This window comes from Papilio xuthus, unplaced genomic scaffold, assembly GCF_000836235.2.
Source record: "Papilio xuthus unplaced genomic scaffold, Pxut_1.1 DF828780.1, whole genome shotgun sequence".
Lineage (NCBI taxonomy): Eukaryota > Metazoa > Arthropoda > Insecta > Lepidoptera > Papilionidae > Papilio > Papilio xuthus.
Genome location: NW_013529869.1, coordinates 1818278 through 1836212, shown reverse-complemented (window position 1 = coordinate 1836212; position 17935 = coordinate 1818278). Strand labels below are relative to the sequence as shown.

General features: G+C 35.6%; 2 protein-coding genes across 4 annotated transcripts; one reads left to right on the top strand and one right to left on the bottom strand.

Annotated features, from left to right (window-relative positions):
* The first annotated feature begins 3304 nt into the window (after nt 1-3304).
* Cyp18a1 (cytochrome P450 18a1) lies at nt 3305-6857 on the top strand. The gene is made up of 6 exons (XM_013326883.1): nt 3305-4004; nt 4219-4340; nt 4445-4669; nt 4782-4986; nt 5105-5369; nt 5459-6857. Exons 1-6 carry the CDS (start codon nt 3620-3622, stop codon nt 5871-5873), a joined length of 1617 nt encoding a protein of 538 aa, XP_013182337.1. The 5' UTR covers nt 3305-3619; the 3' UTR covers nt 5874-6857.
* Nucleotides 6858-6967: 110 nt separating this feature from the next.
* Nucleotides 6968-12791, bottom strand: phtm (cytochrome P450 enzyme phantom). Of its 3 annotated transcripts, XM_013326636.1 has the most exons (9): nt 12723-12791; nt 12444-12626; nt 10960-11284; nt 10703-10848; nt 10081-10280; nt 9541-9991; nt 9284-9430; nt 8862-9036; nt 6969-7219 (listed from the first exon to the last, which is right to left on the bottom strand). In XM_013326636.1, the coding sequence occupies exons 3-9, from the start codon at nt 11276-11278 to the stop codon at nt 7038-7040; spliced, it is 1620 nt and encodes a 539-aa protein (XP_013182090.1). In that variant the 5' UTR covers nt 11279-11284; nt 12444-12626; nt 12723-12791; the 3' UTR covers nt 6969-7037. The 3 variants fall into 3 exon arrangements, with proteins under 3 accessions (XP_013182088.1, XP_013182090.1, XP_013182089.1); XM_013326634.1 differs by lacking the exons at nt 12444-12626; nt 12723-12791 and adding an exon at nt 11583-11740 and having other exon boundaries at nt 6968-7219; XM_013326635.1 differs by lacking the exon at nt 12723-12791 and having other exon boundaries at nt 12444-12704.
* Between the last annotated feature and the right edge of the window lie 5144 nt (nt 12792-17935).

Below are 17935 nucleotides of genomic sequence, written 5' to 3'. Positions count from 1 at the left end.
CGCACGGACCCATTAAAGGACGATGTCCCAATAGTCTATACCGAGCGGTCTTCACATGCTTAAATTGAAAATTGATTTCCTTTCCTGTCATTCACACAGTGTGACCGCCGTTGTACCGACAAACTGCAAGCGTACACTATAATGGTATAGTGATATACAAACTTTATGGCTGCTCGTAATTTCGCACGAGATAACACACGGCACAATTAACAACTACAGGGATAAAGAGTAGGTAAACCCGTGAAGCGCATCCTCCGTCGGCAGTGACCATACCGAAGACATGCGCTCGCTGCTAACTACGAGCGTGTATAAAGTTTGCATCTTATAATATGTAAGGGACGGTCGTTGCTCTTTTGGCCGAGTCAACAGGGCATTAACGTTACGTGAGTCGTAAATCTAATCTGGTTATGGTTCAAAATCACAACTTACCCAACCAGTAGTACGCGGCCGATATTATCTCTTACATTTGTATATTTACAGTTCACAGTTAGGTTACTTCGACGTCGGTTCACTGAAATTGGACTATTAAGTTGATAAGACAGATTAAAATATTATTACAACTATTTAATACAAATGGGTAGACAAAATTGTTTGACGATAATAAACAATGCTTATTCCAATTAATTAGTGCGTTACAAACATATCCATATGCTGTCAACATTTTTTTTATATTCATAAAATTAAAAAAAGTATTTAATAATAATATTTGCCTATAAGAAATTCATCATATTTAATATATGCAATAGCAAAACATAAGTAATTTTAATGTTGCACAAATTATTTTGATTTATACGAAGATAAATGTTCCAAAATTTTTCAAGGTAAAGTAATCAGAACGAAACGTATCCTTTACGTCAAGTCTAAATAATTTTACGAGGTCTTAAAATTACGCTGAATACACCGTTGATTCAGATCTTTGAGGTAGAATTTAAAATCCCCTAGATTCTACGATAGTTACACGAAGCTCCAAAATATATTTACATTATAAAGAAAAAGAGCAAAAAGATTTTAGTTACGATATTTATTTATTTGTTTTAAATAAAGTTGCTAAGGGAATATAAAAAAAATTAAATTTATATTTCCATTTTATTAGAGTCTTTTAAGACCACTTTAAAACTTGTAAATTGGGTCATACTTTAAATTTAAAATTATACAACATAGCAGCGAATTTAAAACTGTATTTATTAAAGCAAGTCAGAAACTAGAGTGACTGACAAACAAAAATAAACAAATACAATATTTTACTTTTATTTGCACTCGACTGCTCCATTTAATATATTTCCATGACCTTGTTTTTGTATCTTTTCTGTAAAATCTCGCAAAGTGGAAGAACGAGCAAAGTTGTTTATTTAATGATTATTTTAACATTAAAAGAAATTGTACCTTTACATAATACTAATATAAATGCGAAAGTTTAGATGGATGGATGTCTTTTATTACGTACCTCAAACATGGCTAAACGGATCTGGCTGAGATTTAGCAGAGATAAAATACATAGTCTGGAGGAACACATCGATTCATTTTTTATATTCAAAGCGGAGAGCGTCGCGGGCGATAGCTAGTGTTGTAATAAATATTTGTTTAAAAAACCGTTCTACAAATAAATTGTTAACACTCTAAAAGTTATTGCTGATGTTAAACCATTTCATACAATTTGACACCTGTACTAAAACATATATTGATATCTTTACTTTTGGGAACATAAGGCAATAAGTTGTATAGATGATTCGGCAGTGGAAACTCACAGGTATATTTAAAAATCATTTTTATAAATATACAAGAATCGAGCGCTGTACTAAAGTCAACGAGACAGAGATTGACCCATCGCAGTTACTTTGTTGATGTTAAATTTATATCACGAACATTAATGAATAAATTTATTTCATATCATTTGGCTTACTAGCGATACGCGTAATACTGTTATTGTTTTAATTACAGATAACGATTCGTTATACATTTATTGCCTTATAAATTGACTTTGTTACACTAGTTATATTAACCGAATTAACACTTTGTGAAGGAATTAAAATAATTATGACGTTACGTAAGATTTGCTTAATTACATTTTTAAAGGAAGGGCTCGTAACAATATCTGTTGCAGAAACGCTCGACCAGTGAAGCACAAGTAGAAGCATTTCCGAACGTACAAGTATCTGATTGTCATTCATTCATTCAGTCATTGTGCTTTTAATTGTTGACTATAATCAAACAAATATATCTGAACCGTTGAGAGAGGCGCAGCTGCGGTAAGTTCTTTTAGAATATACATAAAATCTATTTAGATATTAAAAACGACAACAAAAGAAAAAATTACATGATATCTACAGTACAAAAGGGATCTTGTATGATCTTGTAACATTTATTGACGTTGACAGGGGGGCGCTAGTGAGCTGTCTTAATTTAGTTTGACATATGCCCACAAGTTCAGATAGCCTTTTTGGTCTACAGAAGCTCATTCGCTTTATATCGTTGGCGAAAAGGTATGAGACGTAATTTCAAAGCAAGCAGTGATGAATACCGATATCCAAAACTATCTAATTATATTTGTTTTATATTTATAAAGTCTATATGTAAGAGCTTATAAGGACAAACATAACACTCATTCAAACTATAGAATGTAGGAATCTTCCAACTATGGGCAGTAGTCGTTAAGCAAGCTGTTTGTAAATTTTACATTTAAACCGGTTCCATAAGCTCTGAGTAAAAAACTATCGATTTTATGTAGATCTGTGACATAACCCCATAGTACCATAAGATTAATAGCATAAAAGTTTTACAAACTAGTTTTATTGAAAAAGTATATTAAATTATCGATTCGCAGACAATTTTATTTTGTTCTCGGAACCATTTAAAAAATAAATAAAAATAAAATTATATTTAATATTAGTTAAAAGTCAAACGGCGTAGAACTTGGCCCAAGGCTCTTAGGTACGAGTCGACGACCCGCCGTCACCTTGCCTCGCGCCAACTTACGCAATTCGTTAATCTTATCATCTGCATGCACTCCCGCGCGACCTCGATCGCCCCGCGCCCCGCACCCCTCACCCCTCGCCGAATTTAACGCTGCTCGTGAATTGAGATCAATAAGCATTCTTGTACGTACTTTTGGGAGGTCAGCATCAAAGTCAAGTGTCTAACAATGCACAGATCGTATAATCGAGACATGCACTGAATTTCGTATTTGCTAAATATTGCTAAAACAATATTTCCGAATTTATATTAATATAATTCATACTTTAGGTTTCTGTAATTAGATTTAATTAAAAAAAATGTATTTACATCAGAAGTTTCTCTTAGAAAATTTCACTCCGTTGCTGAAATCAAAAGTGGTCTACGAGGAGAACGCTACGCAGCTCGTAGCGGCGAGCGACGGAAAAGCGGTGGAGAGAGGAGGCCCGGTGGGACGAGCCTGCGCGCGCGCCACCCCGCGCGTATTTATTGGCAAGGCCACGCCAGCGGCGCGCCAGTGCGCAAGCGTCGCTCGCACGCGATATACAATCACGACACAGCGTTCACCGCATCTTATCGTCGCGATCTACGCTGCGCGCGCTAATGTTTCGTTCCGTATTTCGATTTACGTAGAGTCTTCTTTTTTATCCGTTAAATAAAAGCAGTCAAAATGTTATCAATATTCACAAACTCTAGAATTTTGTGTGGGCTATGGCAGCTCATGTGCTACTGCTCGACGCGAGCGACTTTACCTCTGGTGCTGGCGGTGTTGCTAGTGTTCCTCTTCGCGCGGCTGTTGATACTGATCCGGGAGACGCGCAAATTGCCGCCAGGCCCGTGGGGACCTCCCGTCGTGGGCTATTTGCCCTTCCTTGGTGTTCGACACAAAACGTTCCTGGCACTCGCTAGAAACTATGGCGCGCTGTTCTCCGCTCGTCTGGGCAACCAGCTGACGGTCGTCCTCAGCGACTACAAACTCATCAGGGAAGCGTTCCGTCGCGAAGAGTTCACCGGTCGCCCTAGCACACCACTCATGCATACGTTAGATGGACTTGGTAAGTTTTGCTCCCAATTAAAATAAGAATAAATTAATTTATTATGCTTAATTTGTTTTAGTTAAAAATATATATATATAGAATATCAATGTATTTATAATCACAATAGTGCAGTAATTTTTATCAATGTGATGTAAAGAGTGATAAGAAAGCCGAGTGCTCGCGCCCTCGCCGAACTTACCCGCAGTGTCAATAAACGCCTCATTCTGTACAGGTATCATCAATAGCGAAGGCCGCCTGTGGAAAAACCAACGCCGGTTCCTACACGAAAAGCTTCGTGAATTCGGCATGTCGTACATGGGCAACGGCAAGAAAATCATGGAAAGTAGAATTAAGGTCAGTATGCGAGGCAAAGAAAAGTGAAATTTTTATCCACAAATTTGAACGACGAGTTAACGGTGCTTAAACAGTTATACTAATTAAATCGTTTTAATTCGCAGAGTGAAGTTTACGAGCTGATAACTAACTTGCAACGCACGGAAGGCGCGCCCGTAGACGCTAACCCGTTGCTCGCTTTGGGCGTATCGAATGTAATTTGCGGTATCACAATGTCCGTACGCTTCAGTCACGGCGATTTACGCTTCGAGAGGTTAAACCATCTCATTGAAGAGGGCATGCGGCTGTTTGGCGAAATACATTACGGAGAATACATTCCATTATACAATGTACGTATTTTATCAACATTTTTATTATTATTTTCATCTGTAATTTTCATTTTAATATTATTTAATTTTATGCTTAAAAATATAATTATTTAATCGGACTTATCCTTTTTAGTATCTACCCGGAAAGGCACTTGCACAGGAAAAAGTTGCCAGGAATCGTGAAGAAATGTTCGCTTTTTATCAAACTCTAATAGATGAGCATCGCAACACTCTCGATCTTGATAACGCCAGAGATCTTATCGATGTTTATCTTATCGAAATTGAAAAAGCGAAGAAAGAAGGCAGGGAAGGCGAACTTTTTGAAGGCAGAGATCACGGTATGTAAACATTACCTACTTTCAACAAAGTCAACTTCTTAATCACAAATTTACATTATTTTTTAATCCTATAAATCCAAAATTTTACAAAAAAATTAAAACTATTTATTTTTTGCAGAATTACAAATCAAACAAATTCTTAGTGATCTATTTTCGGCTGGTATGGAAACGATTAAATCTTCCTTGCTGTGGATGATTGTCTTCATGCTTAGGAATCCCGAAGTCAAAAGACGAGTTCAAGAGGAATTGGATAGCGTTATTGGAAGCGACCGCATCCTCACAGTTGAAGATATGCCAGACCTCATATATACAGAGTCAACAATCTTAGAAACGTTGCGAATGTCAAGCATCGTACCTCTCGCGACTACACACTCACCAACAAAGTAAGTATTTTAGAACAACAAAAATGATTAATTGGTACTTCATCTAATTCATTTTACATGTTTGCTAATTATATTTTTTTTCTTATCAGGGATGTCAACCTAAACGGCTACAAGATCCCGGCAGGTTCCCAAGTTGTCCCCCTTATCAACTGCGTACACATGGACCCCAAACTCTGGGAAGAACCGAGCAAGTTCAACCCGAGCAGATTCATCGACGAAGCCGGCAGGATCAAGCGGCCGGAGTTCTTCATGCCATTCGGAGTGGGTCGCCGAATGTGCTTAGGTGACGTTCTCGCTCGTATGGAGATGTTCATGTTCTTCGCGACCATCATGCATCAATTCGATATTCAAATGGAAGCAGGTGCCGCTCCTCCTTCCTTAGAAGGTACAGTCGGAGCAACAATTTCACCGCAATCGTTCCGCGTGCGCTTCATGCCACGTCTTTTAAATGCGGCAAATCTTGCACCTGATCATCCCCATCTGCGCCATGTCGGAGCTCACTAGGACAGCTCCTATTGCCGTCATGGGCGTACCTAGGATATTCACTAGATAAGCTATCTATAATAATTTCGACGCTAGAATATTTCGATCACGCACCATCTCGATGTTATATTACAGCGCTTCAGAAATGGCGAAGTCTTAGCAACACCCTAGTTACGCTCATGTTTGCCACAAACCCACATACCCACCAGTATTCAATGATCACTCGTTTTAGAGCGTATCGATGACAATTAAATTAAGTCTTTTTATTATATAAGTGATGATATCGCAGGAGCGATAGTCGAGGCTGTGCATAAAGTGTTCAATTACATATAGACCGACCTTTTTATTTTAGTTTATATATTATACAGTAAATTCCCATCGTTGAGATTATGAATTCTTACGACTGCAGTATTATGAGTTTGCATTCTGTGAGAACGGTTTCTATGGCATGCATTGTTTGAAACAGTTACGTAAAGATTATTTGATTTATCGAAGTCTTAAACTCTAGTTTCCTATACCAAAATAATTGTTTATTCTAGATCATTATTTATTAATAGGTACGTACCATTTGTGTGAGTGTTTCAGTTGAATGTGATCTCAGGTTGCGTTACGTATGATTTTGTATTTGTTAAGATTTCAACGTGTTCATCTTTTTTTTATAATTTTAATGTATTTTGTACCTATCATGCGTAATATACTTGGTAACATTCCATGGTAGTGTAGAACCAGCGACTAGTCTAAGAGCGGCAGTTAATGTCTCTGTAAGTTCAATATTGTTATTTCCTCGTAACTCGAATGACTCATTTAATTGTTTTTCAAAATACAATTTGTTAGCAACAAAGTTGCATATGAAAGGAAAATTTACAATTGTAACTAATTGCAGTTTACTATTACTCCGCCCGATACAATGAAAGTACCATTTATTTTGTTACGCTTTGTAAATAATGCTTATTTTTAAGTGATTTTAAATGTAGTTTTTTTTTAAATATAAACAATGAATTCGCAAAAATATACAACAGTTTTACTGAACCTTCTCCATCTTCCTCACAAAAAATATGAATAATAAATTTAAAGTAAAAAAAAACACGATTTCATTACAATTTATTTTTATTAAGAAAGACAACTAAAAATATTAAATGCATTCATTTAATGCTACTTAAAACTTTTCTTCGCGACTATACCGATTTAAAGCGGTACACAGACATACAATTTTTTTGGCGGCGTCAATGTGACCCCGACAGTACCTTGCATTTCCTCTTCAGTGGGAGGTTCATCGGCTAATTGTACACGCATGTGACGGAACAAGCGAGTTATCAAACCACACGACATCATACGAGAAAGTTCATCTCCAGGACACATTCGCTTCCCTAAAATAAAAAAAAGTGTTTATTAAAATATCAATATTAGTCATAACAGCAACTAATAAGGCTTTTAACGCTAGTTACATAGTATTTGTAAGAAAACGAAAACAATTAACAAGATAAATCTATAGAAGTACAGTCACCTACAAAATTACTAAACGCGATGAAAGTAAATTGCAAATGAATAAATAAGGATGAGTCATACCGTTTTAAAAATAACTATAAATAAAGTTACAAACGACCTTAACTAAACAATTTCAAGATATAGATAACATACTTTCCTTTTTATTGATATATAAGAAAATAATCATCTACGTAAATCTTGAGAATACTAAATTGATTTAAAAAAATAATTTGACTAGCACACTCTATTATCAGTAACGTGGGTTATTTTTAACATCTACCCGAGCAAAGATTGGACGGGTACTTCAAATATGTATAACTTCTGTTTACTTTCCTTAAACACTAAATGTGAAAGGGAGAGAGGCTAATAAGAAAGCGTGCTTAACAAAAATCGCTATAGAGATTTAATTGCGAGTAACAGTATACAGAAGTCAGTTAATTTATAAAATAGGCCTAATAACTTCCACATAATTGCAAAAAAAATCATATCGCTTACTTAATTATGCAATAAGAAGTCAAAGTTTTGAACAACGTCAGCACTTACGAGTAAAATTATAGGCCTATAGTCATTTGTAACGTCAACAATTTATCTTTTAATATTTGAATTGTTCTTTATTTCTGCTTTGTAGCATTGCATATTTTATAAATATCGTAAACTTTACATCATCTATTCTTAACTTTATTTAAATACGTATTAATGATTCAAACTTTCGTGGGAGATTATCATAAACTATTAGACATTTATATAAACGGCTTATACAATCACGTACCTGGACAAATATAGATTCGTCCACTGTCGGCACCGACTAGTTTCGAGCTTACCGGGGGCCCTTCATTAGGGTGAGTGGGACCGGACTATTACTTAGCAGACGCGGCCCTTCGCTCACAGTGAACACTAATATCAGTCACATTCACCCTGATGAATCAAAGGGCCCTCGATGGGCTCGAAATTAGTCAGTGCCGACACCGGACGATTATACGTAAATGTTTTAGCCGTTTATGTATTAATAAAGCACTACACTACAAGATGACTTATCATTTTAGTCTCCTGAGATCACAATAACCTACGTCTAAAGCCCATTTTGACCAGTCTTGGTAAAATACTGGTAAAAAGTAGTTTCAAGGGAAACAATTTACCTCTGTACTAAACATAAACTTATTACGCGTATTCATAAGATAGTAAATGTTATAAAAATGAGTACACCTTACAAAGGAAAATTAACATAAGCATGATATGTAATTAGTACTCGCATACTAAACAAGCCAAGACAACTTCTGAGACATCGTGAGTACCGATATAATTTGATACTTTATTATTAATATGTTTTTTATCTATCATATAATTCTATAAATATTACTACTATTAGTACACTACTGTATTTTTAATACAGAAAAAAGGAAGCTTAAAAATTTGGACGAAAAAGGTCAATACATTTTAATGATATAATAGCGAAAATAATTTGGAACAAAAACTTTTTATTCTGTCCCTTGGTGTTACTAATAACGTGAATAAAATAAAACTAACCTGTTTGAAAAGGTATGAATTGTTGCGGCTTCAGTAAATTTCCATCTTCATCTAAGAACCGACTGGGTTTAAACTCCTCGGGATCTTCCCATGCGTCAGGGTCCATGTGCATTGCCCACTGCAGCGGCATTACCATAGTGCCTTTCGGAATTCTGTACTCGCCTAAATATGTATCCTGAAATCACCATATGTACATGTAGTTTTAAGGTACATCTATAAATTCTTCATTGTTGGATATGAGGGGCTGAATTAGATTCTCCTGATTGGTTTTATGTTTACAGTATACTTCTGTCTACATTTGTAGTCAAGTTTATTTCTGAGTATAAAACAGTGTAAGGAAAAGAATATAAATATGTCAAGTGTAAGTAATGAACCAATTTAGCAATACATTAAAAACGTATAATTTAGAGAAAAGTATTTACTTCAGTGCATCCATGAGGAATGCCGACGGGCACTATAGATCGAATGCGCTGCGTCTCACAAATGGCCGCCATTAGACGTGGTAACTTTGTATAATCGCAATCATTATCGTCAATTAAAACGGATAAGATCTCGCGACGTACAGTCTCCTGCAAAAATATTTTAACAGTAGTCCGTGAATAAGTTGAGAAATTAATTTGCATATTTAATTAAAAATAAAGAGCTTAGGTGACAAGTGTAGGTACATAAATGTCTATACCTGTTCTTCCGGGTGCAGAGACATATACAACAAAAACCAGGCGAGAGTAGTCGACGTGGTATCAAGGCCTGCCCCGAACATGTCTGCGAGCAGATAAAACATCTGTTCATCTGTCATGTTCTTTGCAGTCTCATCGCCGTTGTCGAAACGTTTCTTTTGTTCCAAGAGGAAATTGTCTAGAATACATTCACCATCTGATGGTATAAGAATTTCGGGATCGAAGTAATGTTCCTCCAATTCAGACGCGTGTTTGCTGTACTTTATACATTTTATAAATCCTTTGGGGTGCTGCTTGAACAGATTTTCATGTAAGGAATATTTAGCACCTTGGGGAGCTTCAAGTTTTAGAACTTTGCGTCGCCTTTCAATGATAGCGGCGTAAAGTGAGTGAGTTTGGGCTTGACCACGTAATAGAATTTTCATCGTATGTTGAACGGATTTTGAAAAAAATCTAAAATTCAAAATAGTTATATGACAAAAAAATCAAAATCTTAATTTTATAGATTCATATCATTAGATTTAAATTATAAGTATACAGACCGAATAAAAGGCAAAAAGTTAACCACTCCGGCTACGCCCATTTCATGACTACCTTCTTCTTGTATTTGTCTAAACCAGTTCCATGTTTTGTCGTCAGAGGGATATTTGTAACCAAATATAATCTCATTCACGACGTTCCCAAGTGAATTTGCTAGCATAGATGGTAGATCAATTGGACTTCCGGAAGCTTGTTTAACATTCTAAAATTTAAATTAGCTGTATTATCCTGAAGAATCAAATGTAAATTTAAGGTAAAAATATTGGTAAATAAGAATCACTACAAAGTGACGGCTGCGTTGTGAACAAGCGCATTATAAAAACAAAAGTGGGGATCGTGTTTTTTCTGCTGCGAGTCTCGGTAACATTTGTCAGTGCCATTAAAAGGTCACTTTCAAGAAATAATGTAGGTTTTTGTTAGTATTATAAACACCGAAACTAAGACTTTATGATATGCGTACCTTTGTTAGATTTAAATAAAAGATTATTAAAAATGTTTCGAATTTTCATATAAAAATAAATTTCCGAAACAATTTTGCTGATTCCCTTATTTTATTAAAACCTATAACTTCCTAAGTTGAGTCAAGGCATGCTTTTTTGGAAAAATATTATCAGTTTTGAATACTTGTAAGAGTTCGGTAACGCCGACCGCAATGCGTCGCTCCAACTTCTCGCGGGACACACTGTATTTGCTCGTACCAAAACTTTTCAACCACATCGTCAACAGCTTACGTTGATCCTTCCATAATCCACCCTCAGCACAAATTATACCTTAAAAATTATTACAATATATACGAAGTAACTATGTTTCCATACAGATTAATTTTTTACCATTTTTGCAACGGAACGTTTTACGGTTTTCTATTGTTATTTGTATATTACCTTTTCCATGCATGATCCCATGGGTCAAATAAAGTGGGGCTCGTCCAGAGAATGCATCCTTGGCGAAAGCTTCTCTAACTAATTTGTGGTCGGACAACACAACCGTGTAAATACTACCCATTGATATTCCATATATTGGACCGAATTGTTTAGCAACGTTCGTTAAAGTCAGATGAGGCTGATTCCGGTCAATGTATGGCAAGAATCCCACGATGGGCAATCCCCAAGGACCCGGAGGTAAGCTGCGCCATTCCTTGATCTTCTTACAAATCCAATATCCAAGTACGAAAGTAACTAGCCATAAAAATAAGAAATCCATCTTGGGCTGAAATAAACAATTTATATTGATCCAAATTCTTTAATATAAAAGTAGCAACATTAATAAAAAAAGCTAAGCAAAAGGTTAGCGTGGTATGGGCATATTATGAGGAGGGAAGAATCGCATGTGATAAGGAGAACGTAAAATATATGTATGGAGGGGTACACAGGTAGAGTTAGGCCTAAGAAGAGAAAAATTGCGTGGAAGGTGACATGATTAAAAAGGGGGTGACGACAGAGATTACGATAGATAGAGGACAGAGGAGAGAATCTTACACACTACAACGTAAATCTGTGAAACTGACATTGCACCCTTGCATCACGAACACACAAACATACAAAATTGAATCGTCAACGCAAGTCTTCTATTCCGTCAGTATAGGCGTAGCGACTACATATCAACCGTGTAGTAGTGCTCCGCCATCTTGAAAATCGCAGAGACAAAATTTCGGCGACGCATGCCTATGTAACAAACTCTATAACATTGTATTGCGTAAGTAATTTAGCGACTAAAATTGCCGATTTTCGAAGATTTACGTTGAGTTGTGTATATAGCTTTAGTCTCTAAGCTATTTTAATGCTAAACCGTAATTTATAAAAAGATTATCACCCGTTATAAACATTGACCAAGATAAAAGACTCGTTTACGTGCCAAATAAGGAACATAATGTTTGAAAAGTAAATATTTACGTTCGTATAAGTGTGTGTTATATGGCCTCAACTTTATCCAAGTTTTTTATCGCGATCAGATTAAAAGCGATACTATAAAAATTCAATATTACCGTCATTAGATAATATACATTTATTGGTACTGAACGTACCCACACGTTTGGTTTCTAAAATAAAATTTAATTATTTACGAAATACATTAGCTCTACGCTAATTTTTAGTGAATCGAATAATGGCGAAAACATTAAAAAATAATCTACAACATTATATCTACTTTCATTTTAAATAAAAATATAATTTTGTTTCAACTATTATAAAAGCATAAAAACATTCTTAGTCAGTTTCGCTTCCGAACGTATATCTAATCTTTGACAGCATTACCAACATAAAAAAACTGACAGCACGCGTGATATCGCTTAAAAGTCAAATGAAAATAAGGAAATAATATGATTTCGTATATTAACTAATAATTATATAGATTTTATTAATACACTAACCTGTTGTTTGTTCGTAGGTGGTACACGATCTTGAGGAGAATGATGTCACAGCTAGTATAGACGCGGCTTGGGAGCGTTGTGGAGCTACCGGCACGACACCTATCAGCGAACTCAGTCAACCGAAGCCAGTCGTCACGTGGCCCGCCGCCCGTCGACTGTTGCCCGCGATCGTCTTTCAGCTTGCTTCACCAAAATTTGTTATTCAATCAATTGGGATTCAATTTATTCCTTTATTTTCAAGTAAAATTATAATAGATCTACATAAGTTTGATATTCTACCTGAGATACTTGCTGCCAACAAACATCCAGGTATGTTATGAACAATACCATAAATTTAACCGCTATTTAAATATTTTAATGAGCTATTTGTTTATTATCACGAATTTATAATCATTCTAGTTTTACTGACATTAATTTTTTTTTCAGGTGTAAGTAAATTATCAATTTCGTTGTTTTGGCTGATGAAAGAAGTGACGTAGCCTCGTATAATGAACAAAAAACTCAATGGTTTTTGATTATGTACTTTATTAACTACCTACATTGAATTGACTTTTACGTCCAATGGAATAAACATAATTAATATTTGTATAAATAATCTCAATTGTATCATCATCATCATCAGCTCACTATAAGTCCCAACCGAGGCTCAGGGCTCAGAGCCTACCCTAAGTTAAGGGTATATCTCAATTGTATAATCGAATACAATGTTCTTAGGACTTTATCGACACGTCTATAAAAACAAGGAAAAAGTCTATAACTATATTAAAAAGAAACTTCATAAGTAATTTAAAACCTTAACTGCATATGCAATTGCGATACCTACTGAGGTGTAGCTTATTATTATAAAAAAATACGAGGGTGATGTAAAAAAATGGTGTAAAATGAATACATTACACATAAAATAAATGGCGGTACAGATAAACCATCCAGTCTCTCTCCATTTAATACGTTTAGCGCTTATTTAAAATGTCAAAACAGTAAATAACAAAAATTGTTACCCAAGGTTTTGTCCGGTCGATCGATTCCAAGTATTTTTTATGTTTTACCTGCCTATTTACAACGAAAACAATAGAGGATACGAAAACTTGTAAATGCGATTTCGACAGTGTAAATTTATAAGATTCTAGAAGTGACAATACCATAGATAAATAAAGTTATTAAGATTTTATATTTTTGTAAATATTAATCATGGGTAACAATTTATTACAAAATATAACTAAAAGGCCATTTCGACCACAGATGTTTTTTGATGTTTTGTTTAAAGTATTAGTACGCTTTGTTTCCAGCCAGTTATTGTTAATAATGTATTGCAGATTTGCACAAAACCTTGACCTTTTTACAAGGGTATGTGAATTTCCACACAATTTATTTCTCATCTCATGAACACGTATTTTTTTTAATTTCCATTTCATGTCTTCATGCCAATATAATATTTTTACATTAACTTATAAAGGCATAAAGAAACCATATCGAAAATTTAAAAAAAATATTTATAAGATAAAAGGAATGGCCGGAAAATTTACTTAGCAACCTTATTTTAATTTTGGAATAAATGTGCCAAAGAAACTATTCGATAACACCTATAATCCTAAGATCCAGATCAGCCTACTACAATAAAAATTTCTGATAAAATTTACTTTCAATGGTGATAAAGTATTGACAAATCTCGCTTTACCATTTGTCCTGTAAAGCGATCTATTAAGTAATATCTGATGAGCTCTATATATTAAAGATTATTGTTTATTTAATTTGCTCAAAGCGCTTTCGGATAATAATCTTAACAAGTAATTTTTCTCATAGAGACTGACAACTTATGGGTTGCGAGCCACAAGTCCTTTAATCCTCAAAGTTTTTCAGCGATTCTTCTTTGGCCACCATAAAGGCCACACGTAAAAATCAAATAATAACCACTTTAAAGCTCTGTGGTTAACGGTGGTCAAGCTGGTACAACACTTGAACATGAAATCAGAATTCCGTACAAACAATATGTGATGCATTTAAGGCTGTCCTCGTTTTATGCTCGTAATTAATGGGAGCCCTAGCTTGGTGGAGTGTGAGACGGACAGCGAGGTCGCTCGCAATGGCGGGCGCAGCGACGCGAAGTGTGAAGGCCGGTCAGCGGCCGCGCTGCTGTTATCGGACCAATCGTAACAATCTCGGCACCGGCACTACCGATTAATGCTCATTGCTTACTAACCTGTCCACGTGCCGCGCATTATTACAAACAGATAAAACTAATCAACACGCGCTAACTGTCATCTATTCTACGCTTACAGATTTTTTATAGATCATGATGAGACCTGTAAGTTGATCTTAAGCAGCGCTGTTAATTGTTTACCTACACGAGTTATTACTTTGTAATCGTCGCAGGAACTTGTTATTCGACTTGAAACAATAAAACAAAGTCTTTAAGTGTTTTGTGTGGAAGATTTTAATACTTTAATGGCCAGAGAATAGACAAAGATGACAGCCAGTGAATTTATCGCCACTGTGACAATCGAAAAAAAAAACAACGTCCATTACTCCGAAAAACTTATTTATGAGACATGCTTCAATAATTCCAGTGTGCCGTGCAACGTGTCTATAAATGCGGAATGCATCTTACTAATATTATAAATGCGAATGTTTGGGTAGATGAATGGATGCATGTATGTTTGCTAGAAGGTATCTCCTTCCTTTGGGTACCGCCAAAATTTCGCATAGATATAAAACATAACCTGTAAGACATATGCTTCTAAATATATTCATTTTTAATTTCGCTCAGACGAAGTTGCGGGCAACAACTAGTAGATAATATAAATAGGAGCAGACGTTTTGTTTTCGTTCTTGTGTCGAGATAAAGTAAAATATTAATAACTTTAACATAGGTACCTACTGTTATTGTCAGCGACTAAGGTAAATGACTTCGCTTAAGAAGTAAATAAGGCAATAAATATTACTAATTAAAATAAAGTTTTGATAGTTGTCAAATAAACCACTCACTTTACTTTAAGATAATTGTAACACCGTAATAAGTTTATTTATGGCGAGTGAGGCACATTACTGACATACATCGTGGAATAATAAACGAGTGCACTGCATTTTGCTCGATTACCAAGTCTTATCTTAATTAATGGTCTCCGCGCAGTCCATCACGCATCGCCGTCCACCTGACAGCGAGCTTGTCGGGCACGTTTCCACTGCGCATACGTTTCCAATTCCAAAACTTTTATGCATTATAAAGATTATTCAAAGCGATATTAATAACATGGCGGATAACTTAGTCACCGGTCTGCGCAGATTGCATGCTGGTGTTAAATAATTGAACTTCTTTATCATCTTATCTGAACATCGGCTTGACAGATTGATACAAGTGATATAATTTTTATCATTATTAAGGAATATATGACCTTAAAATTGTCTTTGGATATAATTAGCATCTACTAAGGATCAATATATAAATTTTTTAATTGTTGGTTAAAAGCATAATAGAATATTATCGAAGATTGGGTTTAATACAGAGTATAAATAAATAGAATGATCATGTACTATTAAAAAAAATAATAAATTGATACTAGTGGTGATCCTGACACACTACCTTTAGATTTAAATATGGAAAATTCTAGAACACATAATGATAAAGAGAATATTACTCATTATCCGGAATTTACATCGATGACAAATCAAAGAACTCGGAAAGTAAATATTTGTGAGCTTCCAACGCATCGAACTCGTGGTAATGTCAATTAACTATAAACAATATATCATTGTAATATTGATATTTATCCCCACAGATAAGAAAATATGCGTTATTACAAGAGCAAAGTTGCATTTCACTACATTATATAAAACTTCATATCGCGATGGCAATATGTTCTCTAATCGACAAGTTTCAAAAAAACATTGTTAATTTTCGTAATTATTTCGTAAATAATCAAATATTGAAATGCGTGGTCTTGACGCGAGGAAGGTCTGATGGGAGGTGATAACACGCGACCCTACTTTTTGCTATTCAGGCACCGTACAGTTATCCGTGGCCAGTGTTACTGACACAATGCAAGGTTAACAAGAGGTAGACGCCCGCACAACTGCACTTAAAAGGACATTTACGTTTTATCGAATCGAACGGATTAAACAGGACAAGGCACAAGCCGAAATCCGTTTTTCATTATAAAAAGATAATATGCAACTTTAGCTTACAGCTGTTTCCTAGGTACAAGCAAATGCTTTTATCTTTATGACGACGTCCTTCATTTTTTCTTCACTCTATTTCCTTTTTTAGAGAAACGAGTTACGCGATTGATGTCCAGTAAATGATATAAATGTAGGTTATTGCAAGCTATTTTTAAAACTAGAAATACAACCTGCAAGTTTTATTCTCGGTATGAAACAAAGAAATTATTCATTGAACTTTTTATTGCAGATTTAACATGCAAATAACGGTCTGGGGAAAATATTGTGTCGAAAGATTTTGTGTGATACTTCGAAGAAATGTGAAATCTCCCAATCAGTCTTCCGTCGCATGACGAAGTTGACCCAACTTGGACAAACTTACCTCACGGATATTCATAAAGAGTGTCATTTATATAGCACTAGCTGTCGTCCGCGACTCGCGACTTGAAAACAAACATAATTAGGAGCCTATGTGTCCTGTCCTATATGTATGCCAAATTTCATCAAGATCCGATGAGCCGTTCTGGAAATACATTCAAACAAACATCCATGTATCCATCTAAACATTCGCATTTATAATATCAGATATGTATATTGTAATGAAAACAATAAAACCTTTAGTAAAAGGTAGTTCGTTATTATAGACATTGAGTGCAGTGATAAATGCGATAGACATGGTCGTAGCAATGGGATCTGTAATGAGGGCCGCTGTCAATGAGCGCGGCGTGCCAGATCAATCGAAGCGGCCCTCTATTCTCTATTTACTTTCAATGGCACTCGGCGCGGCACGGCGACGGCGGGCGTGGAGTCGCCGGCCGCCGCTGCGGTCGTCCACTCCGCCCAGGGCCACTGAACGTACCACACTATTTTATTCGTTTTCATCTTTTACTGCCGCAAGTACCGTCTAGGGTACATGCCCACACCATACGAGTAGTTTTTTCTTTATTTTAAAGGCTGCGAAATAGACCAGGTTGTTGCGGCAGGGGCAATGTAACCGAGGCTTTTTACCCCTGCTATGGGCAGCTGTTGCACAATAGACGACAGGATTCCTGGAATGTTTAACGAGCGCATGGATAAAACGTCTATTTATAGGCACCAGGAAAGTATCAAGCTATTTATAAAGTGCACATTTTCCGCTTCTATTCTTCGTATTCTTGCGCATAAAAATGGTCAGTTCCCAATTATTATAAGGTCACGACTACATTTTGACAGATGCGAAAAATTGTACTTTATGTGATGCCTTTGAAGGTAATAAAAGTTTACTACCTACTAGTACTAATAATTAACCATTTGTCTGAAGCCATAATTTCATATTGCTGGTTACAGTAAAAGTTACCTTA